Source organism: Sinohyriopsis cumingii, chromosome 1 (assembly GCF_028554795.1).
Source record: "Sinohyriopsis cumingii isolate HCF-2022 chromosome 1, ASM2855479v2, whole genome shotgun sequence".
Taxonomy (NCBI): domain Eukaryota; kingdom Metazoa; phylum Mollusca; class Bivalvia; order Unionida; family Unionidae; genus Sinohyriopsis; species Sinohyriopsis cumingii.
The window spans coordinates 91,854,444-91,881,020 of record NC_142961.1 but is presented as its reverse complement, the minus strand read 5'-3'; the positions used below and the strand labels follow the sequence as shown (position 1 = coordinate 91,881,020).

At 36.5% G+C, this 26,577-nt stretch overlaps 1 protein-coding gene across 1 annotated transcript in view; it reads left to right on the top strand.

Annotated features, from left to right (window-relative positions):
- The window catches only part of LOC149807340 (RNA 3'-terminal phosphate cyclase-like), a 68,417-nt gene that overhangs the window by 1,068 nt on the left and 40,772 nt on the right, over positions 1-26,577 (top strand). The window contains exon 2 of the mRNA XM_089965532.1: positions 21,578-21,678. Coding sequence (XP_089821658.1) covers positions 21,578-21,678 — 101 coding nt within the window. The remainder of the gene's footprint in view (positions 1-21,577; positions 21,679-26,577) is intronic.

Genomic DNA, 26,577 nt, shown 5'->3' with positions numbered 1-26,577 from the left:
TAATGAATTATTTGTTATCAGATACCTATTTATACACATTTTCACTTGACATAATACACAGTATAATAGAAGAACCTAGTCAAGCTGTCAACAAGATTGTCCTTGAACTTTTGCTGTGAAAATATCTGTTTCTAGAATGTTCTGAAGCATGGAATTATGTCAGCATGCTATTTAGAACTTACAGTTATGGAAAGAAATTATATATCAATGTGGTTCTGTTATCTCATTTGAAAGATTAAATATATTTTTACCAATCTGTGTTTAAATAGCCATATGTTATTTAATTCTCTGAATTCAAAATGTACCTGTTAATTTTCAGCCAGTTAATTCTGAAAGTGTTAACTGTACAAGTGCAAAGAGAAAAAACTGTAATACTGGCCATTATTCTTTTATATAATATATCAATCAGCAACTGAAATATTCATTAATATTTGCAAATTTTTTCACTGGTTAGGATGAAATTGAAATAAGTTGGTTTATTCGTTTGAGATTTGATTTTGTAAATATAGTGGGAATAAATATGATTTGCATGGGAAATCAATAAAAACCTTGAGTAATTTTGAATATATTACTATTGATAGTGTTGAAAGTTTGCCATACTGGCTGGATTTATGAAAAGTTTCAAAATGTTTTTCATAGATATTAATTAAAGAACAAGTTTATGATTTCTTTATTTTAAATATTGAAGAGTTATTTTGGTTAAAAGAAAAAACTAAATGTGATTGCTCAGCTCTATTTTGTTCTGATTGCAGCTGGAAATTTATGAAAAATAGTTGGAATGGACATTGGGAGTCTTAACAAAAGAACTATTTTATTTTCATTTCCATACTAGAATCAATAATTTTGTCTTTGAATCCTACCATGATATCGCCCCAGCCCACCAACTGTGGTATATCTTTGGGCAAGGCTTTTTACCCTAATTGCCTTGGCATGAAATGTGTTGCAGTGCCATTAAAAACCCCCAAAGATTTTAGGAATTCCTTCCAAAGATCCTAATATTCTAAGAAATGTAAGAAAGATGAGATAAAATATTACTTTGGGAAATTTATGATGATTGTAGTGAAAGTGGAACAGTTAAGCTTTGGAGCAAATGTATGTCGGGCAGAAAAAGGATGATAGCCTCAAGGGTTATCAAAACCCTTATTTACCTGTATATCTATCTGTCCTTAGATCTGTTTGTCTGCGTGTCTCAGCATAACATTAAGTAATGAGGGCAGTGCTAAAAATGTGAAAGCCCTATGCCAAGGGTGCCTTGAAATTTATATCAGGTACATCCCATACTCAGATACTGCAGTGAGTTGCCCATTGCTGTTCTGAAGAAGAAAAAAGCCATCAAATTAGCCAGGCAAAACATTGAACATGCCATCATTAATTGAACATTTTCCTTTTGAAGTTCTTGAAAGACAGTGTGAAATTATTAATATTTAGCCCCCAGCTGAGGTTCCATTCATAGGCTCCCCACACTTGGTAAGATCATCTTCAAACCTGATTAAAATTATATTATACTTATGTCAGAGATTTCCATTTTAATCAGATGGCTTTTCTGCTTTTGTTGAAAGTTATAAACATTTTGTACAAAGTGAAGCACATGACTATGGATAGGGAGCATACAAGTTCTGCATATATTTCATTGGTTACCAATAAATAGCACTCACACCATGCTGTTCCTAACTCAGACTTAATGGGTAATGCATCACTGGCTGGAAATATATTGAGTGATCCCTATGGAATTAGTTTATCTAAGTTTGGGGATTAATTTAATAAAAGTATCCAAAACTGTTACAATGTTTGTTCATCAGAAAAGAACAGTGATAATTACACTGTATTTGAATCTATTTAGTTCAAGGAGTTGGTAGCTGTTAGTTCATTTGGTCTATGGAGTGGTGTTTCTGAAATTGTGACACATCTAAAGTACTATAACATCAACTAATGAGGAAAGTTGAAGCTACAGGTTCTACTATTTGGCTTTCCAATTTATGAATTTTTATTTAAAAGATCCATGCTTTCATGTTGTTTGCATTTGGACTAAAGTTATCAGTGAGTATATACAGTAGTTGATGGGGGGGGATAAGGTCAATAAGGTCATTGCATGCAGCAGATATCTATTAGACTATCTAAGTGCCATTTAATGAATTGATAGTAGTTCACTTCTTATACTGGTTAAATCTTGAAACCTGGAGGTTAGTGCCTTTTCTGAGGACACTCTGAAGCTGCCTGCTCTTAAAAGAAAATGTTAGTAAAAAAATGTTTTGGGGTGTTATGTATATTTAATTTATATTGTGTACGTGTCTTTGTCATGTTCATGATTGAGAGTTGTGGAGTTTTGCCGTCCTGACTTTTGTTATGATTGTAAGTGGTTAAGTAAGATGTATACTAAAATTTAAGTTCAAAGCCTACCCATGCTTAAGAATTAATATAATTTTCCATTAGTTTTCCAAAAAATACTATTGCATTGCTGGTCAAGTGAAATATATAGTGTAGAGAGATCGAGGTTTGATAAGCAAATTTTTTATTCCTGCTTTGTATAGCCTATCTCGTGCTGAAAAATGGTATTAAACCCTACAACAACAACATCAGCAACACATTCCTGATTTATGATCAGTGTCGGTAATCATTTTCAGTTGTGTTCAGATATAATTTGAGAGAAATTATTTATTTAAATTATTTATTGGAATTAGGGGCCTTGGGTGGCAGATTGGCCCAAAGCAATGGCCTTTACTGGTCATGGACATTCTCACCTCTGTCCAAGTGGGTTTAAGTCTCAGGCTTAACCAATGTGGATATGTGAGAAAGCTGCCAGTAGCTTCCCATGAATCAGTGGTTCTTACTGGGGTTTTCCCAGGTTCTTCCTACACCAGTTATACTGGCCACCATGTATAGTCTACCTTTTGCTGAGAAATGGCATTAAACTCAAATCAGCAACAGTCATTTTAATTACAAAGTCTTCATTGAAATTTTGGACAAAAACAATACTTTGGGATTGTTGAGAACTCATTCAAAGACATTCTGGATTATATAATTGTGGTACAGTGGGACTTCTAATAGCATGTATATGATTATTTGGGATTTAACTCACAATACTGTAAGTGTCTTTTGAATTTCACTTTGTATTCTTGGGAAATAATTTTTTTGTTGAATTTTACTTAAATTGTTTGTTTCACTTTCTTTCTGGTCTTATTTTAAGACCTAGGAAATTGTCGTTCTCTAATAAGATTGCTTAATGTTTCATATCAAAAGATCATCATTACCAAAATGTAGTAGAACTGTATGACACACTATTTTTGGAAAGTGTTTTTTTATTTTCTTCAAAAAATCTTTTTTTCTTCAGTTTTTGGAAAGAAATCAAATATCTGAAAATGTCACTTTGGTGGGATTTGATGGTTTCAGAACTAATTTTTCTCACAACAAACCACTGTCCAATGTAATGTTTATTAGGGGTGAAATGATTAAGTGGTGTATCACTGTATTGACATTTTTCTAACCAATGAGAGACCTAAAGATAAAACACCATCAAGTTTATCTGGATATTAATAATGTATCATATCTTAAGCTGTGTATCATGAATCATATTGATATGTAGGATAGCAGCAGAGAGGGTGAACAGACCATAGAATTCCGACAAAACAAATAAAACAAACAAATAAATCATCTCGTAGAAAGGTCCAGATTTTACAAATGAACTTTCCTTGAGATGTTTATTTTTGCAATGACCGATTGTGCTAATAAAACCTCAGTTTGAAATAGTAGCTGAAAAAATAAAGTACTCTACGTGTTTATTTATTTCTTGTTTATTTTTTTGACGACCAACGTTGGTAGGTACCCTCTCTGCTGCTATTAATTTACCACCATACCAAGTTTGATGAATATTTTTCAACGCGTTCTCGCTGTCGTTTTTCCTCATCTGTTTCATCTTCATCTGAATCTTCGGAATTTGTTCTATGTTTCAAGTAATATTCAAGTTCTGATGGTGGTTTTTCTATTTTGGGATTTATGTTCTTTCTGTGTTTATAATATATCATCAAACTTCGATATCGATCTCCACCGCAATTTTTGCAAATCTGATATAATCCTCTAACGCCGTTGTTACATCCAACACAACCTCGTGGACCAGCATGAGGATTTTTCTTTATAAGATAATTATGTTTCTTGCAATATTCTCCACGGCACCTTTTGTTGCATTTATCTGTTGTTCCTTGACGCAGCCACGCACAGTTGTTCATTATATTAATGATATCTGTTTAATTAAATTTAATTTTATCATCACCCCTGTTACCCAAATATTTTATCAATACCCACACGATATCTTGTTCTTGGATCATGTAAATTTATTGTTATAAATCCATGCGGGGTAGCTTGCGCTCATGAGAAGAAATTTTTGAATTTAATTATATCCATGTCACCACCACACCAAGTTTGATGAATATTTCGCAACGTGTGTGTGTCTACGCCATTAAACACAACTAAAATGTTGCAGTTGTCTCTGATCACTTTTGGTATTTGTGTATATCGTTGAGTAACATAGATCACGTCTGTATTTTTATGTCTCCCTCGGGAAAATATTCTGGCTGGATTTGATTGTTTATCTAGCATCACATCGTCGTATACAACTAAATTATTAATAAATCCGTCTATGGAATCTACGGATGGTGCTTCATCAATATCGGTTATAAACTCTATAATATCATTATCTTCATCCAGTAATCGCGCGTTTTCATTGAAATCTTTAAGTACATCATAACATCGTTGATCATCAACGGATGGTGCTACTAAATACAACTTATCCCATTTCAACCATCTCATTATCAGATTAAGTAATAATTGCGTCTTACCCGATCCAGATGGTCCTATGATAATCATTCTGATGGAGTTCGGTAGCGCAGGATGATGCTTAACTGGCTCTCGTTGCCGAGTTGCTGAGAAATCAATTATATCCATATATATTATAACATGAATTTATATTGTTTACGCTGTAAAGTTAAAACTCCAACTATTGATTTAGCTACGGTTACAACAAAAAATAAAAAAATAGCGTACGGTGGAAAATGTTCTGTATGCTGTAGAAAGAAATTTTCGTTTTTACCTAATAAGCGCGGTGGTGATATTGCTAATTTGATGTCAAAGTTTCCAGGTGCTCCATGGGCTAAATACAGCGGAGAAAAACATCTACCAGGATATAATTATTGCGGTCCTGGTACCAGACTTGATATCAGGCTCGATAATCAAGATCAACCAAAACCAGGCGAGGAACCAATAAATGCTATTGATCGAGCTTGTCATGCTCATGATGTAGCTTATAAAAGTCAAAATCTACAAGATAGGCATATTGCAGATGTAAAATTAATTCATTCATTAAATTCTATAAAAAATAAAAATATTAGAGAATCATTAGCTAATTGGTTAGTAAGATCCTCGATGAAAGGTAAATTAGCGATTGGGGCTGGTAATTAATAATGGAATCAATTTATTATTCACCGAGAGGATACTGGAGAGGCAAAGCAGCAATTGGTAAACTCGCTGATGCAGCATCGGTTAAACATTCTACTGCTAAAACGTGGTTGTCCAGGCAGGCAATATGGCAAATTTATCTACCACGTCCTAAACAAATTCAGTACTCGTATTTCGATGTCAGTGTTCCTAATGAAGTTCATCAAGCTGATATTCTGTTTTTACCGCATGATACTGTACGTGGAAAAACGTACAAATACGCGCTAACCGTAGTTGATGTTGCAAGTAGATATAAAGAAGCAGAGCCGCTATCGGCGAAAACATCATCTGAAGTAGCTGATTCGTTTGAACGAATTTATCAACGAGGACTCGGTCCACAAGGTGGTCTGCGATGGCCACAAGCTACTACAGGTTGATCCTGGTAAGGAATTTCTTGGTCCAGTATCATCGCTGATGAAACGACATAATACCAAAATACGACGAGGTCATACTGCAATTCACCGTGATCAAGCAATTGTTGAGCGATTTAATCGAACACTTGCTGAACGGTTATTTGGATATCAATACGCGAGGGAATTTATTCAGGATAAGAGATCTCGTGAATGGGTTGCAAGATTACCAATCGTGATAGCTGCATTAAATAATGAGATCACACGAACAACCAACATGAAACCCATTAGCGCGGTCACAAAAAAAAATATACCAACACAACGAAAAGATGCTGGAAAACAAAAAATATTAGGTGATGTCACAGTCAGATATTTATATGAGCCTGGTGAACTTGAAGGTGGTAGCGTGAGAGCAACTGATCCTATTTGGAGTGTTACCACACACAAAATATCTACCGTGACAAGATCCACTGGAAGAAATGTAGGCGTTTCCAGACCTGCAATCTACAGATTAGATTCTGCTGCTCCTCAACGTGGATTTACACGTGAACAACTACAAATAATTCCCGCGGATACACAACTACCACCGCGATCACTCCGGTGATTTCGATCACTTAACTAGCGCCAAGGGTGCCTGCACCCCGACGTCGATTACACTCAAGACAGGTTAACATGGTATTTTCTCGTGTATGACCGCGACTATTATCTTTTCTATCTACGGTAAATTGTCTTGAATCATTACTCGAATACCGCCATAACATTATACAATTACAACTTGCGCAATGATTGTTCTGCTGCTGTTTTAACTCAATAATAAATTCAACATCAAGATCAAAGTCGCGCTTATTTTTTTTGTCAGATTGTTTGTATCCGATTAATTTTTTTCTTATTATATCATCATCGATGATGTTAAATTTATCAACGATTTCAGGAATTATGATTCTACGTAATTGAGATATATTTCTGACCCTCGATACCGCTAAATAAACTAAATTTGACCACTCGATTCGATCGTCTACAATCCAGACTCGTGTATCAGAAATAGTTAATCCCTGAGACGAGTGGATCGTCATAGCGTATCCTAACACCCATGGAGATTTGTCAGCGTGTAATGCATCTTCGACTACACTGATATCAACGGCGACAATATCATTTAATACGAGATTCTGTTTCCTTGACTCTGTCTGTCCTGGAATATCAACATTAATATTCTGTTTTCGTGTATCTGATGGTCTATAACACAACGGTACGGGTAGTTCTGAATATTGTTCTTTATGTAGCTGAAATAACTGTTGTTGTAAAGCGTCTCTGATTATTTTTCTACTTGCTACGATCAAATCGGTGGGTCTCCATGAGTTCAAAAAATCACTCATTGATGTCTCTGAGATCACTCCACGTAATATTTCACACTGAATTTTGTTTGATTGTAATCTGATTAATTTTTTAAACTCCTTCAAATTTGCATCAAGAGCTCTATGATCATCATCTATTTCTTCGTAATAATCAACGAAATTTTTTAACCAATCATGTGGAGATGGTCCAACAAAAGGCGGAGGTTGACCATGATCGCCACACATTATTATGGCGGTATTTTTCGTCAACAACCAATCAAGAAACATTTTTAATGTATCCAATGAGACCGTGCATATCTCATCCCAAATAATTATTTTAGGTATATATTTTTCCCCCATCCGTTGAGGAGTCCATGTATCCCCGCGCCATCGGAAGAAACTATGATACGTGCACGATTGTACTTGCCGCTGTTTCATCTCACGTGCGAGTCTATGTGTGGGTGTCAGCACGATTATATCTGAATTTCTAAAAACATTAATCGTTCGAGTTGTTTTGCCGCATCCACCAGGTCTATTGAGATATACTGTCTTATATCTGGTTATTGGATCACTCAACGATGGTGCTTTCGACATTTCTGATATTTTATTACCCTCACGATAAAAATCTCTCATTGGAACATCTGCTGATTCTGTGTAATTGTGTAATAGTTCCTTTTTTATTCTCCACGAACCCCATCGTTCATCATTACTTGTAAATTTCATAACAGGTTCTAAATATTTACTTGAAATATAAAATGAATCTTTTGCGACTCTGACTGCGGTCTCAGGAAATCTATTAATCATCGATAATAAATTTATAGAAACATAAGCCAACATGGAAGATCTTAGATGAGTATATTGCGGGGAGACGTCATTTATGTAACTAACGATCGTACCTAATTTTGTTCCGTCGGATAAATAAACACTCTCTCGATTTACAAATGTATTTTTCGCCGTTGTATCAGCGATTATAAAATCGTACTCGGCATCATCTAAAATTAATCGTGCGTGATGTCTTTTATAATCATATGCACCACCTTGAGTAAATTTACCTATAATTTTTCTACCGAGATCTTTTGCGGTTTTGAGTTTATTAGGAATATCATCCTTAAACTCGCTGATAACTTCAGAATCTGACATGGGCAACCAAACTTTGGTCTGTGCATGATATGATATAATCGCCTCACTGACCACCAACGATGTCAGTATCGCACAATCTAGCATATATCGCAACAAAACTATAGGTGCCCAACGTTTTTCACAAAAATGTCTGCCAAACCAAACATAACAAATCTTGTGAAGATTTTCGTTAAACTCGAACGACTCAATACAGGCGAATCCAGTCAGATCAAAATCAGGTAATGGTCCATTAATTGCCACTCGCGTCATCTCGTTTGTAGGGTGACCAAATCTTTCAAAGTACGTAGAACAATCTCCGTATCCCAGAAAACTTCCTGGATAACATGCAACCATATCAACCGAAATAACATCATTGTAATTGTATTTGGTATTCCATAATCCGCCATGTCCATATTCGACGCAACTTGCGCGTACGTCCTCGAGTAAATCAAATCGTGTTGGTTTCCATGAATTTCGTTCTCTGGCGAAATGAGCCGCAACAGATGGAACGGTAAAACAATTAGTTAGTAATTTGTCAGTATTTTCCGCGTGCTTGCACTGTAAAAACGTCGCAAGATTTTTCATCTCGTCATGGAGGGATTCTGTGCGATATATTTCACCGTTCGGTTTGACAAACTGATCAAATTCACCCTCCTCATTACTTTTGAATAACCATACCGATACAGGATCGGTTTTACTTATTTCGTTGATAAAATCAAACATACTATCTTCCACAGATAATTCTGTGGGGTAAAATCTAACAGTTCGATCACGTGGAAATATTGTTACTGCGTTAGTCCATGCGTGCGCGTTATGATCGATAATATTTATTGGAGCTCCTTTCGATTTATATTTCGACTGGTACAGTACTTCTCCCGTTATTGTCGCCACGGTTATTGGAAATTTTAATATTTTTCCTAACTCAGCAACATCTTTTATTGTAGCACCGGTATCCCTAACTGAATCAGCCCACGAGTTTATTTTTTCACGCCTTAAATCAGTTACTCCATTTCCACGCGTCGCGTTTGTAAAGTGTTCTATTACTCGTTCAGCTACACAATTTAACCTTGAAAATTTCATCGGCGCTAGTTTATCAACGTTGGGTTTTTTATTTATCTCATAAATTCCATAAATAACTGCTGTTACAGGATACGCTCGCTCATAATACGGTTTATCAATACCAGTCAATAGACCCGGTCTGGAATTTTTACTTAATATGATAGTTTTATTATTACCAAGGACAGGATCATATTTGTCACGGATAATCCAACTACCTGTTTCTGTTAATACAATAAATTTTACTCTGAAGAAATATTTTTGATTGCCCTCGTATTCAGCGATGTAGTTAATGATAGTTGCCGCTCGCTTGTCGTTCATTGTGGCGTCCGTGACAAAGTCAGTGCGTATAATCTTGAACGTTGACCATGTATGAGATGCACCATCCGTGTAAAATTCTTTCTTAGCGTCATGAATTTTCGAGATCAAACTTTTATTTTTCGGATCAACCAGATCTCGTACTGGCAAGTCAGAAGATAATCTGTCAAGGTTGAATTTATACTTAACAGGCCTAGTTTGGGATAATCTCTCAAACTCGTTCATATAATTAAAACAAATATTTAAATAAAGAAAATTATATATATATATATACAATGTCCCAATGTAGATGGTTGATGATCGGCTCAGTAAATCGATGCAACAAATCCTGTAGAAAGGAATTTTGTTGGATGCACTCACAAAACATACGACGAGGAAGTCTAGGACCAATACCATGTCTACGGTGTGGTATTGGAGTGCGAGGAAAGACAGAATTATGTGGAAAGTGCGGCGGGAAACGGTTCAGAGAACTTAAAAGATATTATGACAAAAAAAATAATAGCGGTGAAAACGCTATAAAATCCGTGAAGGATTATATATCAAGATTTCAGACAAACAATGATTTAAACATATAATATTATTATAATGGAGCAAAATATATTTGTCCCACATCCTGTCATAACAAACTATGAATCAAATATTAATGGTATCATCAGACACTGCAAGTTGAAGAGACCAGTTGGTTATGTTTCTAATACTGGCTATCTTAGATTTGTAGTTGGAAAGAAAAATTATCATTGTCATCGTTTCACATACGAGTGTCACAGGGGTTTGATCAAAGACGGTCTTGTTATTGATCATATTGACGGGGACACTCAAAATAACTCCCTACACAACCTTCGTGTTGTCACTCGAAGCGTGAACTCTGCATGTGGTAATACAGGAAGATGTAAGACAATCGGAAAGAGGGCGGTAATTTCTACAAACATAGAAACCGGTGAAGAAATTATGTTTCAGTCTATGAACGCTGCTGCGACATATTTTGATATTGACTCGCGTGTGGTAAAATACGTCGCAGATAATATAACCAGATCTACTTTCTCGAAAAAATATAAACAGAAAATCATCTTTCAGTATCAATAACTATCATCACCACATTATTAACTATCATCACCACATTATTAACTATCATCACCACATTATTAACTATCATCACCACATTGAATTAATTTTTTTAATTTATGTCACAGTAGGTCCTCCATACACTACTGAATTTTTGATTTAAGGGGAGATTACTTTGTAATATATAGTTTTCTTCGTAGATGGTTGGTTTTTTATGATCGTAATTAGTCAGTTTAACTAATTACATCGTATAGTGCCGACGAACCTAACTCATTAGACTCATAAGTATTATTTATGGTTTTTAAATATTTTCCCATCATACAAAAGATAATATTATTGATCCGTAGGAAGCTGTGTGTGAAACAGAAACCGTTACTCATTGTAATCAACCTGCAGTTGTGTGTTCACTGAACTTACACTCTGGAAAGTTCTTTGACTGGTGCATTAATGCCACTATTATTATTGATTTTCGGTCTGCTTAGGAAACCAGCTACAAATACAGAAACTATTATTCAGAAACTGTTATAAATACAGAAACTATTATTCAGAAACTGTTATAAATACAGAAACTGTTATTATCCAGAAACCGCTACAAATACAGAAACTGTTAAATACAGAAACCGTTATTATTCAGAAACCGCTGTTTAGTGTAAATATTGGTTCCTTAGCTATATAGCTAGCTATATATTAACTTCCGAAACATATGTTCGTAACAATGTTTGATAGCTCGATCAGTATGGTATTGGACTGTGGCGCTCGCAGTCCAGGATCAAACCCCCATGGCTGACAATTTGTCGGTGGTGCGCATAATTGCGATTTTTATAATAGTGGGGGGAACCGCAAGAACCCCTCCGCTCAGCAAATTCACAACCACAATATTGACTTGTGGTTGATACATATTTTCGTATCACCCACTGGATTAATTATTGTGGGTGTGATTTTGCTGAGCGTACATGTTTGTACTGTCCTTAGTTAGTGCCGTTTCATTCATAATCTGAGCTTGCTAATACACTCGATAGGGGCTCTTCATTCATTGTATATATGTTATATGTATGTCCGATAAACTTGGTAGATTGCGGTGGCAAGCTACGAGTTTAATGAGGACTGTGCTGTCCTTAGTTAGTGCCGTTTCATTCATAATCTGAGCTCGCTAATACACTCAATAGGGGCTCTTCATTCATTGTATATATGTTATATGTATATCCTCTAAGCTTGGTAGATTGCGGTGGCAAGCTACGAGTTTAATGAGGACTGTGCTGTCCTTAGTTAGTTATATGTTATGTGTATATCCTCTAAACTTGGTAGATTGCGGTGGCAAGCTACGAGTTTAATGAGGGTTGTGCTGTCCTCCCTCTTGGGCCTCTAGACCGTTGTTTGGCGGGTTAGGGGCTCTCGTAGAGGGAATATTTGCCTAATGAACTTGGTAGATTGCGGTGGCAAGCTACGAGTTCTTGGTTGTGCTGTCCCTGAAACATCCCGACGAACTCGCTAATACACTCGATAGGGGTTCTGGGATATTTTTTTTATTTTAAAGATTTATATATTATATAATGAACCATGAAAATATCAATGATGTAATTGTCGCTATTAAAAAATTAAAAAAAGATGGAATTAATATATCTGATGAACTTAATCCTGAAAAAATAGTTTCTGACTTTGAGATTTTACAAGAACGTAAAACCATGGGGACACACACACTATCATCTGAATACAGTCTCATGAAACGGATTCAATCGGCAATGTTTCAGTCGCTAGCTACCGTAGAAGATGATCATGTGAAGGAGTTCGTTCCTCTTTCTACCGCCGTAGAAAGAATTAAGTCGTTATTATCCCACGAGTATGAGGCAAAGAAAACGATTAGTACTCGCATAAGACTATTAAGAAAAATAATGTCAGCGAGTAACTTCGTTACTGGTGAAACGATCCAGAGTAACTTCGTTACTGATGAAACGATCCAAAGTAGTAATTTTGAAGATGACTGGGATCTTTGATCAGAAATAATATTTCTGAATTTGATGGGTTAGTAATTTGTTTTTTTTACTGAAATTTAACAAATTTGTACAATTTCTTAATTTTACAAATTATTTATTTCTGAATTAATTTATTTATTTACTGAATTAATTTATTTTTTTTTACTAAAATCAAGAAAAATGCACAAATTACTTGATTCTGACAGGGTAGTTGGTAGTCAAAATCAAAGAAAAATGCACGAACTACTTGATTTCTGACGGGGTAGTTGGTAGTCAAAATCAGGAAAATTGAGCAATTTCGTTGTATTTTAGTAAAAAAAAAATAAAAATCTCAGTAAAAATAATATTATTAATAAATAAAATTAATTTATAATAAATAAAATTTGTTAGGAACAATTTAACAAGGTTAGAACTTTCTTGATTTTGATGGGGTAGTTGGTAGTCAAAATCAAGTAGTTCGTGCATTTTTATGTTTCTGACGGGGTAGTTGGTAGTCAAAATCAAGTAGTTCGTGCATTTTTATGTTTCTGAGGGGGTAGTTGGTAGTCAAAATCAAGTAATTTGTAAAATCAGGAAAATTAATAAATATTATTTTTTTTTGTGATAGAAATTTTAATTTTACTTTCATCGACTAGCTTTTTTAGTTGCCTAGGCCTTAGTTGCCTAGGCCGATTAATTTGTACCAAACACAAATTTGTGCCAGTAATAATAAAATATTTTTTTAAGTTGATCGAATTTGAGTCTGATCTCTGTTACAAATGTTCTTCTAACTGTTAAGAAATCCTCGCGTGTAAAACCCTCCTCCACATGAAGATCTACGACGGAAGTCTTAGGACAGAAATCCTTACGACGCAAGTCTTTACGACTTTACATACAGATTTATTACAAGCTCTTCTTCACGTATGTCAATTAAGCGATTAAGGTGGTCTGTGAGTTTAAAATTGATTCGTGTTAACATATTATTGTGACACCGCAAATACACGGGATTAGTTGGTTCTTGCACGATTAAATTTCCAGGGGGAACTTGTGGTGTGAACGTGTACAGGATGTATCCTTGTTGAGCTTGATGTGATCTTCCGAGATCTATTTGATAGCTGCCATCGATTACGTCACAAACCAGATTGACCGCGACCGTCGGTGTTATATTAACGATCCGCGGAGATACGTGTCTTCCGCCGTCGTGTGGATCATTATCATATCTGAGAACAACTGCTAATGGTGCTAGTTTTTTCCACGCATCGAGTATTTTAGGAAAAAACTCATCAATGACATCATTGACAGATTTTCTTAATTTATCCGGATTATAATCAGGAAACTTAAACGTTACAATGTCAGCTTCGGGTATTTTGTACTTGGCTGCGAAGGATTTTTTATAATCGCTTGATGACTTAAGAACCATATCTCTAATTCTGTTATAGATAACTTCAGAAGAATTAACTATATAATTTAAAACTTCTATGTACCTAATAATATTATCGCGCGCGGATGTTGAATCAAATAAATACTCTTGAAAACTATCACGTAAATTATTTACCTGTATTTCATGGTCTAAGTTTATTGAAGCAAATATAGAATCAATATTCAAAGCAATAACACGTTCATTAAGATTATACAAAAGAGCTCTAGGATCATATACAGGTGTTCCCCCCCCCTCCATCCTGGTTTTACTTCTATGTAATCTAGCCATTCTGAATTCATTTTAATATCATGACGAAGACTGGTCTTTGACGTAAAATCATCCCGAGTTGGTTCTGGTGGTCCTTTATGCACCGGGGGAATTTCAGGCCATCCTAGCACGGATCTGATTGAAGATTGATAAATATCAATGGCATAATCAGGCGAGTTTATTTCAACCGTCGAGGACAACGTCGGCTCATGAACGTTTATTGATATTTTTGATTCCTTTCCCGTTATTGATTTTATTCTACGCACAAATTCCTCACCGATCTCTTCAATCTGGTAACTGCCGGTTGGTATTCCAACAACAACCCAGTCAGGTGTTCCATCGGATTTGTTCTTGTTAGTAAATACAAGCGAATTATTTGCTGGTGTACCATTAAATGATTTTGATCTGATATTTGGCCAGCTGTAATATACCCGTAATTGTGCTAGTGCTATTTCTTTTACTGGAATTGCAGTAGGAAAATTAACACTAAATTCAGGATTAGTTGAACTTACCGAGATCATCGTTATCTTTGGCGGAGTTGTGTTGGTCATGATCTGCTGGAGTAATTCTGTCATTATTGATACTTGTATCTTTAATACCTTCGTCGTATATTTTGGTCATCATTGAAAATTCGAAATCAGATATAATTCCATCACTGAGACTCGCTGATAACAACGAGGATAATTTTGAGTATGCTACCGTCGCTGTATGTAATTTTATTTTGTAATCGGATATTTTTTCGTTCGTACAAGTACATATTTTTTTTGTGATGATACCAAGCACACCTGCAATAGTTGTTGCTGCTGAAATACAGATAGTTACAGCTACTGGTGCCATCGTTGTCAACGCTGATAATATTACACCGGTTCCAGCAACAACAGCGGATACTGAATAAACAATCACATCAACGATAACCAATCGTCGTCGATATTTTTTTACTTTTACTGTATATTGATCGACTTGATCTTTTAGCGTCGCCTGCCATTCACGCGCTTGATTGTATCTGTATTGTGCACCGTCCATATATATTTTTATACAGTAAACAATTGAGGTGTTTCAGCTACAAATTCCAAACACCACCAGTAAGATGTTGCGGTTAATTCCTTATCAGCTGCTTCCAGCATAAATACTTCTTCGGTTCCGCTATTTAATACAACAGATACAACCCCGGAAAACCTGTCGGTGGAATGACGCCATGGATACGTTGTAAATATGTAAAATTTTGCAGCACTAAACACAGACAGCCTGTACACGCCAGTGACTGTTGCGGTATATTTGAAAGAATTATTCTGCTGCGACCATGTTGCAAATCCCGATGATACTGTGCATACGATGTTTGTGATATGCCCGGGAGTTATTTCAGCTGGAATTTTAATCAGATTGGTTTTATTGATAATCTCAGGAATTCCCGCTACGATGTCTAGTTGTGTTCGTTTGATCGTGTCTAGGTTACTTTTGATATCAGAAAGTTTTATATCGATGACGGAAGGAGTTCCAAAGAACTTATTTATGGAATCATCGGTTTTCTGAAAATTTCTTCGAAGCCTTGTAAACGCGCCCGTGTGAACGTCATACTCGGCCCGTAGCGTGGATAGTTTTCCATCCACGTCATCGACGTATTGTTTGTTTGCGACGTCGTTGTCAGATTTTGGAGCTGTTACAGCTACTATTTTGTTCCCGTTCATGCTAAGTTCACCTGTCATCGTGTCACCGGTGTTTCTCACGCGATTAGCAACACTTTTTGCAATTTCATCTCTGATGGTTTTAAGTGACATACTTGAATCTCTGATTCTACCACCGTCAGTAAACACGGGAATATTATCCGTAACTGCACCGAGTACTCGCCGGACTATATCATTCCATCTGATATTGCTGGTTTTTAGTTTACCATATCGATCTTGAAAAATAACAACTTCATCTGGGTCAACTCCAGCAAGGTTCATAATATCAGCGAGGTCATCTTTAGTCGCATACTTTGACAGATCAACGTCGGATTTTATTTTCTTACCAGTAGAAGATCTTCCGTAAATGTCAACCATTATAATAAGATCCGTTGTTTAAAATGCTTTACGCGCAACATATCGGTTGCTTGTATAATCGTGCACGACTTTATGTGGCGGCTTGGATGATTTTGATATTGCGTCGAGTACATTAATTACTTCACGGCCGCATATTGGCGGATCTGTCATTGTTTGTGTGGGTAGCGTTGAATACCAAACTTTATAACCGCTAGTTGTTGCGTGGAGTGGTGCGACATACTTGATAAATTCAACAGGTGGAGCTAACCCGTACGAGTCAAAATAAACAATTCCACGCGGGTCAACCGCGTATGATACCCAATGAGTACCGGGTCCGGAACGTTTGTCAAGATTAATAATCCCTGTTTCTAGTTTGTTTGGTTGTTTCGGTAATTGATCTCGCATAAAAACACCTCTAAAGGCGGATATTTTTAATTTTTTAGCAGCATCAAGTAAATCAAAATTTGATGATGGAACGTCTAACGAAATGACCCTGGAAGCCTTAGGCCTCTCCCCCAACGAGATCCCGGTAATCTTAGACCGCGCCCCTTTTTTTGTACCCTCGCCCTGTTGCTTTCTTTAGTGCCATTCCAGCAGCTGTTCCAACAGCACCTAACGCGGCCGCTTTTAAGGCTGGAGCAGCTGCAGCTAGTAATGCCGGAATGGCCGCAAGAAATGGGAATATACCACCTGTTTTAACCATGTCTTTGATGGCGCTCGGGGAGAGATGAAATTGAACTCCAGTTTTTGATTCCAGGGCTTTATTGAAATGTTTAATCTGATTATTTGTCAACGATAATTTGTTTGGACCACCACCAATTTGATCTCGTTTTAGTGATATTTTAGTTCCGCATTTGTTGGCGGTTTTTGATTGAAGCTTTTTTACCTGACCCGGGGTCAGAGTAACATTAACATGACTATACGACATTTTTATATAAAATATATTTTTCTAAATAACACGATTAAAGATTTTCCACCGGTGCATCAACGACCCTCATTCGACCACTACCACCTTCAAGTAAAATGGCCTTGTCGCTAAGTATGACCGCGATCGCTCTGTAAAAGGCACCACCAGCTGGTGGGTTAGTAACATGAGCTCGAAAGTGTATATCAACAACAGATTGTTTGGATAAATCAAGATGTTCTAGTGAAAAATAATAAATCGGATATAGACCTGTAAAATCTAGTTGTGATATTTGCAACCCGGTATCTATATTTTGATCACGTCCCATGAATGACATTAAACGATGATATGCGCGCGCTACATGATTTTGTGCATAATTTAGTTGTATATCCTCAGCTGGTTCTTGATGTCCATTTATCCGTAAAGAAACTTCACTAACTCCAAGGTTATCAAATATCATATGTGATTGTTGTTGATTATTTATCCTAGCATTATTTTGTAGTGCAATAAAAATATGTCGTGGTGCAGAAACACCCTGTTGTGATGCTATATGCCATGTAAATAAACCATTAATATTGCTTTGAGCAGCATCTGTGGTTACTGTTAACCATGATAGCAATGATTTACCACCTTGATCCATAAAAGATAGTAATTTTTGTTCCTCAGTAATAGATGGAGTCATTACTGGCATCCACAATGAAAGTTTTGTTATATCTACTTTACCAGCATCAGCAACACCAGCACCTCGCCAGATTGCATCATTATCATTACCTTTTCTTACGAGCACAATTGTGTGTTTAGCTCCAAAGATGACTTTTCTAACATTTCTGCAAAACCCAAAGATGTGAGATAATGGAATTGCACACGAAAAATTTCTATTATCTCCTGACAGCGCTGCTCGGCGTGCTGCAAACCCTAAGTTGTAAGTCGGGGCAATATCTTTTATGATTTCAAATTCAGCAGCTGGTCTAGTTTCACGATCGGGGTTGGCAGCTTCTGCCTGATTATCAACTGCAGTAGCCCTTGGCGTGTATAACTTGATATACTGATTATGGTTAGCGTAGTCGGTGATATCTTTAGCGAACATCATTGTTGGACCAGCTGATCTTGTAAAGTCGTCAGAATATCTCGCCAGACCAATTATTGTTGTAGCAACATCAACATCCTTCTGAACTGATTCAATATTTTTTCCATCAATCATGTATGTGGCGCTATCAAACAACGCCATGATCCCGTTGTTGACAAAACCAACACGCAAATTAGCAGCATATGGCGTATCATCCCCCTTTACAAGTCTACCTTCTACTTCAATAAACGCTTCAGCGGGCAAGAAATATCTACTTGTATCATGAACCTGTAATTCGATTCTCCCCTGATGATTTGGTTGTCTTGCGTCATAGGAATAAAATTGATAATCACGTACAGATTCGTACTTAAGGACAGGTGCCTCCATATCAAATGCTGGGTCTGATTCGCGCCTGAACATTTTTATTATAGTTACCATTTTTCCAAATGATGATCATCGTCGACGAAGACCACTTCCTGCTATTAAATTTGCTGTTATATTTTTTTCTGCTTCTTCAGATATCGCCGCTAGTTTTTGATTTGCAGCCTGATTTATTATTTTGCTAACATCTGCGGGCATCACCTCAGTACTTGCCAGTTTCACCGGTGGTTGTTGTTTTCGTCGCAATAATCGTGCTAGTCTTTCCTTGATCGCCGAGAACGCCTTACCAGCAACATTGACAATTGCACCAGGAGCTTTATCACGAACAATATCAATAGCCTTCATCGATAATTGTTTTGCAACAGGTGCTACTTTTGGAGCTATCCTCGTGAATAATCCCCGAATGACATCACCAAGTCCATCTCCGTAAATAACACTAGAGATTGGTAATCGTGAGTTTACCGCTCTAACCTGTGTGGGTTTACGATGATTATCATGCACAATCATCTTATTTTATTTACCATTTATCTAACAACTAGTCATCAACGAGCTCATCAATAAGTTCTCGGTAAACGCCAATATCCATGATACCACCTTGAAATAGTCGCCGACAAATATCAGCTGCTTCATTGGTTATTTCTGGTGAATTATTTCCAGCTCGTTTTCCTCCTATGAGAACTTCTAACCGTGACACGTCATTGATGATATTATCAGGACATAAACCAGATCCTGTTTTAGGTTCATCTTGAGGTGTTTTAAATACTGGTGGTTGCATTACCGGAGTAAGTACTTCAGCGGTGTCCGGGGGTGAGTCACCTTCTCGAAATCCATGTGGTGAACCTGTCGGTGTAAATGTCATTTTCGGTGCAGAAATTTTCTTCGAGAAGGGTGATTTAAGTGACTTTTTAGCCTTCTTAATTTTCGACATCAACCCTTGCTGTGGCGAAGAAGATTGTTGTTGTTGTTCTATTTGTTGCAGAGGTGGAGGAAGCTGATACTGGAAGGACTCTCCTTGTTTTGGTTGTTCCCGTCCCCCTCTAAGTCTTTCTACTTCTTCTTTAAGTCTTTTAAATTCTGAACCTCTAGCTTGTTTTCTGTTGTAATATACGCGATATATCCATTTAATGAAATTATCATCACTTGTTTTTTCATGACCGGGTTTTAAAATACTAGATTTATTAGATATATTTTTTGATATCATCTCAGGTAATCTCTCTCTTTCAATATTTCTAATTTCCTCAACAACTCCTTCGTTAAATCTTGCAATTAATCTTAAGCTTTCTTCTGCTGTTTTGGGTTCAGATGCAAGTTTTTTTCTCACATCGGCGACTTCAGCACGAAGTTCTCCAATACCTTCAAGTATTTCCTCACCAACAGGTGGAGGCTGAGCTGCGGCTATGTCAGTTGGAAGGTCTCGTAAAATCTTCTTTGCCTGTTTAGTTCTTCTTGCTATTTTTTCAGCCTGCGCCGCAGTTTGTTTTGATACCGGAAGAAGATCTTCTTTGATGACAGTTGCAACTTGTTCAGTAGCTGCAGTGACGGCTTTAAATAGTTTTTTAGTGTCTTCTTCGTACTCAACTTTTGATTCTTGCTGCGCTTGCAGACTTTTTCTAAATGAGTCTCTGACAGGAAGAAATTTTTTAATTGTTTCTAATCGTTCTCGTGCTGTTCTTGCAGTATGAGATTCTGGATGTACCATTTTTATTATAACATAATAATTTAATTAATATCAGCAGAAGAGGAGCAGCAGAGAGGGTACCTACCAACGTTGGTCGTCAAAAAAATAAACAAGAAATAAATAAACACGTAGAGTACTTTATTTTTTCAGCTACTATTTCGAACTGAGGTTTTATTAGCACAATCGGTCATTGCAAAAATAAACATCTCAAGGAAAGTTCATTTGTAAAATCTGGACCTTTCTACGAGATGATTTATTTGTTTGTTTTATTTGTTTTGTCGGAATTCTATGGTCTGTTCACCCTCTCTGCTGCTAGGATAGATGTATTGTTGCATCCTAGTGGTTATAATTTGCCCCAACAATATTTCTTTATCAAAGCTAATGTACATGTGCTTGTCTTTGTAAAGTAATGTTTATGAATTGGAAGAATAATCATTTGATGGTGAATTGAAAATAAGGTGCTAGATTAATAAATAATTAATTATAAATCTTAGAGGTTTGAATTAGGCCCATTACAAAGAAAGAGTCAGATCAATATTATAAACACTGGCTTACCTTTATTGCTTGTCCATACACAAAAAACCAGAAGATAGTTGTGGTGACAATATATACTTCCAGTGCCACGGTTTTCAAACTATCAGGGTTATAGTTTACATATACATGTTATATAAAGAGCTTGCTGTGTGAACATGGCCATAAGCTTCACTTGAACTTTTCTTACTAATATGAAATACCATATACACTTGCTTATAAGTGGAGTTCAGCAGAAGACTGCAATGCTCAGATATGCTACATAATGCGCCAGAAGATCTAGGTCTTTGCAATTTCTTAGGAGTAAACAGTAAAACAAACAAAAGACCCTGATCTGCCAGCACAGTTTGTGATAGCAGATCAGGGTCCATGTTGTTTGCAGCTGGGCTTGATTTATACATGAATAAATACAAGACATAATTTACATGTGTCACATGGTAGGATATTTCTGTGACTGTATTCTTTGAAGGTGCAAAATGTTACATACCTTTTGTCTGACTCTGTTTTAGTGGGATTCATTTTCTTTTTGTCATTGTTTCCATTTGAAAAGCAAGAAGCACAAAAATTTAGTAATATATAAATCATTGTTTATATCAGTTTTAAAACAATTTCTCACAAAAAGTTTTCTTTCCAACTTAAAAAGGGAGGCCAGATACTACGAAATGCAGTTGCACTCAGCTGTTTATTGGGGCAACCAATCAAAGTGAACAAGGTCAGAGCTGGACGCAGTAGCCCAGGCCTCAGGTAATAATGAAGGAAAGAGCAGATCTTGGTTTGTATAGTTTGCAATTGGAATCAACTTATAAGTAAACATACATTGTATTTGTTCCTCAGTTACTGTCTGCATGTCAGTGCACTGTAATGTGAGTGGTCTTGCATAAATGGTTCATGGCTTGCTAAGACTTTGGAACATTCTCATTTTCTTAGAGGGTGATAAGGTTTATGCAATTGACTCTTCTTTCAAATTCTGTTACATTTAAAAACATTCTGTTGAAACTAATAATGGAAAGTATTTTCCACTCTGCAGTTATTATGTACTTCTGAGAGAGGAACTGGTATAAGGTGAAGTTGTTTGCAATGGCAGTGAAGACAGTGTTTGCATACCAGACCTGCCAGCCCATACAATTTTGCCTTAAGTCTTATGGATTTGACCCTTAAAATACAGACTTTCAGAATAAAAGTACACAGTGTGAAAATACAATTGTTTGTGGTAGTATCCAGATACTGGCTTGTCCTTGTTTGATTCAGATCTGGGTTTCATATTAGATTCATTGGAATTGGTCATGGAACCAGACTAACTTTACTAGAGCATCTTAGATGCTTTAAACTGCATGTATTTTGTGATGCAAAACATTTGCAGATAAAGCTGTTACTTTTTTTTTAATATCCAGCAAGCAACATGTCAGGACAAAAGGGACAATAAACCTTTTTGATAAGTTTTAATAGTTCAGAAGAATACAAAGAAAAATTCAGATTCATGGGGAAAAGGCAGAAAGTGCAGCAGTTAAGTTTAGTGGACATCATGTGTTGATTTGAGTATGTCACATGTCAGCAAAGATGATTGCTGTTACCACGGTCAACATGAATATTTTTTTCAGGACGATGTTAAGTTGAGAGATAATATCAAGAAGTCATTGAGCTCTGTAGATTTGCAATTGCAGTTTGTAAAACTGTACGGGAGGTAATTATGGTTCAAATAAACTTAACAAACTTTGGAGTTGAAGACAATGTTTACCTTTGCTGCATCAGTCTTGAATCACACTTCTGGACTTTTGAATGCATGTTTTATAGTTCACAATAGCACTACATGATATTTTGTTAGACCTTACTGAAAACTGCTCCAGCTTATGGAAGAAATTTGACTGCCTTACTGAGAAGGTCTTGTTAGGGTTGACTGTTCTGGCATACCTCTGTGCAACTTTCATTTCTTTGGCTGAAATGTCTTTACCTGCGGTAATTATGGAAACTGTACTATCTAAAGCAGACAGTTGACCAAAATGGCTCCTCACATGTGCTCAAAAAATGACCCTTAACTAGTAAAAAGTCCACTAATTTTAATATTTTTTAAAATAGGAAACAAAAAAGAATTTTGCCAGAACAGATAGTACGAGCTTTTGAAAGTACAGTATATGAATTATAAAATATATAGTTATTAAAGAATATGTGTTACTGGATCATTTGTTTTCCAATTTATCTTTGAAGTCCAGGAAGTGTAAATGACCAAGCAGGCTAACAATCATTTCAGAGGTATTCATCTAAACTATCGCCAGGCTGTATACTGTATAACCCCAAACACACCAATCATACACCAAAATAAAGGGAATTAAAAGTTCTTTTAAAAGTACCTAAGATATTCAAGGTCTTTTTTAAATAGCAAGGATGACCAGTGAGGAGAACATGGGAAATTTATTTTCTTGAAGAATCAAAACCTATACATAGTATGAATATGTAGAGTGGCACCTAAAGGAGTTAAATAACAATATTCATTTTAATATCAGATAATTGTACTGTGAACCTCAGCAAACTCAGAGATTCTGCTAGTGTTGTGCAAGTACTGGCAAGGATGGAAAAATCGTTACAAGGCCAAATTTTACCAGTACAAATGCTAATCAGCCAATATCATCAATACATGGTTAATCACTTGCATAAATTCAGGGAAAATTATATTGAAAGGAAATTAAATGAATACATTTTTGACCTTTACAGGAGCTGCATTGATAATAGACAATGTCACAAATCAACACCACAGCAGTAGTGTAATCCCCAGTCAGAGTTTCCTCTGAGCCTTCCCACCCAATTTTAGATATTTTGACATTAATGTCAGGGTGTGGGATCAGAGCCAGTTGTGGCAATTGCATATAAAAAAGTTTGAATTTGTCACCACAGCTTAGTTGCAGCATGTTGTAGCCACTTACTAGTGGGCTTGGCAAATTTAAATGACCTTACATCAGGCCATACCTGCATGAAATCGATAGGAAAATGATTTTTTTTCTCCTCAGAAATTGTGAATAAACATTCATGATGTCTTTCCACCTGTGACAGATGAGATGAAACTACAGTTTTTATGAAATTTAGCCAGGTACTTGCCATTTGCATGACTAGTAACATAACAAATATAACAACCTACATATCCATGGCATCCAAGAGTAAAGTTTTATCAACAATAAACCCCTATTCAATGTTGTTGTGCAAAAATGTTTAGAAAATATTAAGTGAAAATGACATTACGTTTGTAAAAAAGCACTTAAGCATGCTTAATTCTCAACATATTTATTCTGGGAACTACCAGAATCCTGTTGAAGCATCCTGGAGAAAAACCAGAGTCATCAGGCAGAGACACATGTCAATGCAGTAGTCACGCGATACAAGGAAAAACATCATTGACACATGCTCTATGCTTCATTGCTTTCTCCAGGTGGCAGCAAATTGCAACTTTTCAATAGCCAATTGACTCAAACCCCACACCCCAACATTAATGTCAAAATATTTGATATAGGGTGGGTAGGGTCAGAGGAAGTTTGGACCATGTAATCCATTCCAGGCCCCAGCTCAATCCACACAGAATTAGCAACTTTGCTTCAGAGTTCACTTGCAAACTAATTAGTGTTTACATGCACTGCTTAAAATGTTTAGTTTTAGTGACTTGGTTCTAGTGAAAGCCTTTAACTTCAGCATGGCTTATTGTCACGTTCGCTCAGCCCCAGTTCGTAAGTCGTGTATAACCTAAGGTATTATTACAAGCCATGTTTTGATGTCTAAACATTGCTGCAGGCTAGAGTTAATCTCTTACGCACGGTTACCATGACCAGAGAGAAGAACTGGCATCTTGGATTGGCATTGGCATTAGATGGAGCGACTTCCCACCTATATGTTACAGCTTTGTCCTAAGATAAGAGGAACCCACAAGGGAAATGGGTGTGCACTAAATCCGTCCCCACATTTACAGATAGCGAGAAGGACATTGTCCGCTTAGTTTGATTAGATGGGGTCAAAGCGACACCCAAATGGAATTGTGATAACAATTTCGATCTGAATTATACATTCCAACTAGCAAGCGAAAATTTAGTCACGCCTAGGAAGATTGCTGAGCAAAATAGGGTTACTCCTGAGGAAGCCACTCGTAATTTGGCAGTAAAACTTAGAGAGGAGATTCAAAGGAAAGACAAAGCTTCATAAAGGAAGCTTTTTCGTGGAAATAACTTCGGTTCAGTTAAGTCCAGAGTCTCTAAGAGGGGAGCCGGAAGTGAGACTAGCAGAACAGTCAAGTCGACAAGTCTAGTCAGTGGAGAGAGTCGAAAAGGAGGAGGAGAAAGTGGAGGAGGAGGAGTATAGAGAAATCAAGGAGAAGGAATTTGGAGGAAGTCGGGAGGAAGAGGAGAAGGAATTGGATGAATAGGAGAGAAGAATACACAGATGAGTAGAATACAAGGACAGGTGGAAAGCTATCTCACACTACTAATCAAATGATGCAATAGGCTATCACAGGGTCGAGCGGAAGGAGAATACTTGGGAAATTTGAACCACTTGACTATTGAATTACTATTAAATTGTTATTCGTTGAATTTCACTTTTTTTATATTCAATCATTTATCCGTCGGCATTGCTGACTGGGGGCTCTGAGCTTTACATTTATCTTTGACTAATTTAACTTCCAACAAAAATTGAGCCTGGGTGGGACTTCTATAATAATTTAAATAAAATACTGGGAGCACCCCACCCCAACCATAACACACCTATCACAGTGACAGTATAACAACCCGTCATGCCAAACTTATAGATCACACGACTTAACTGTCATTGTAAATAGAAAGTGGCAAAATCCAAACCATGCTGGTCCCTCTGCAAACAATTTGTGGCTGTTTTGTTTTGGACAAAAAGAAATTATTCCTTTGATTAACATCTATGAAGCGGAGATAGGGATTCATTAATTTGTCTTGCTTCACACAGCAGCAATTGGTCAAACACTATAGCACCGGAAGGAGAGTCAGCTTAATAATTTTATGTTTTCAGGCTTTATTTAGACAGCTACAACACATGATGAGACTGACTTCTAGGCTTCCTTGTTAAGCTGAAGCAGCAGTCCAGTACTATGTTTTGGTAATTTGATAACCATGGGAACTCCATCCCTTACTGCAAGTTGTCCATTTTAAAAGATTAGGGAGGCAGAATTATGTATATACCATTACACCACCTAAATTAAGCTGACTTTTCTTCTGGTGCTGTTGTTGTCAATCACTGATAACAGTTGGCATTTATATGGGACTACAGGTGAATGAAAATAATGTCAGCTTTGGACAGACTTTGATGTTGAGACAGTGAACTTTCAAGACTTCAACACATTGTACAGTTTGTTGGTACATGACTACCAACAGTCTCATTTTTTCTGGAGCAGGCATAAGTTGTTATGGTAAAAACTAGCATACACCAGTAACATATTCTCTGAAACTGTTCACCTTCAGATGTGGCATTAACTTTGTTTGGTTTGGCAGGTCAACTCATACACAATATAATTTTTTGATGATACAGCAGATATCAGTGTTTGTAAATGTTATGTAAGTATTTAGGGGTACATGATAATTTATGAACCTTTTTAAACATTAATAACAACAAAGTTATACTATGTACAGCTTGCCATGATCAAAG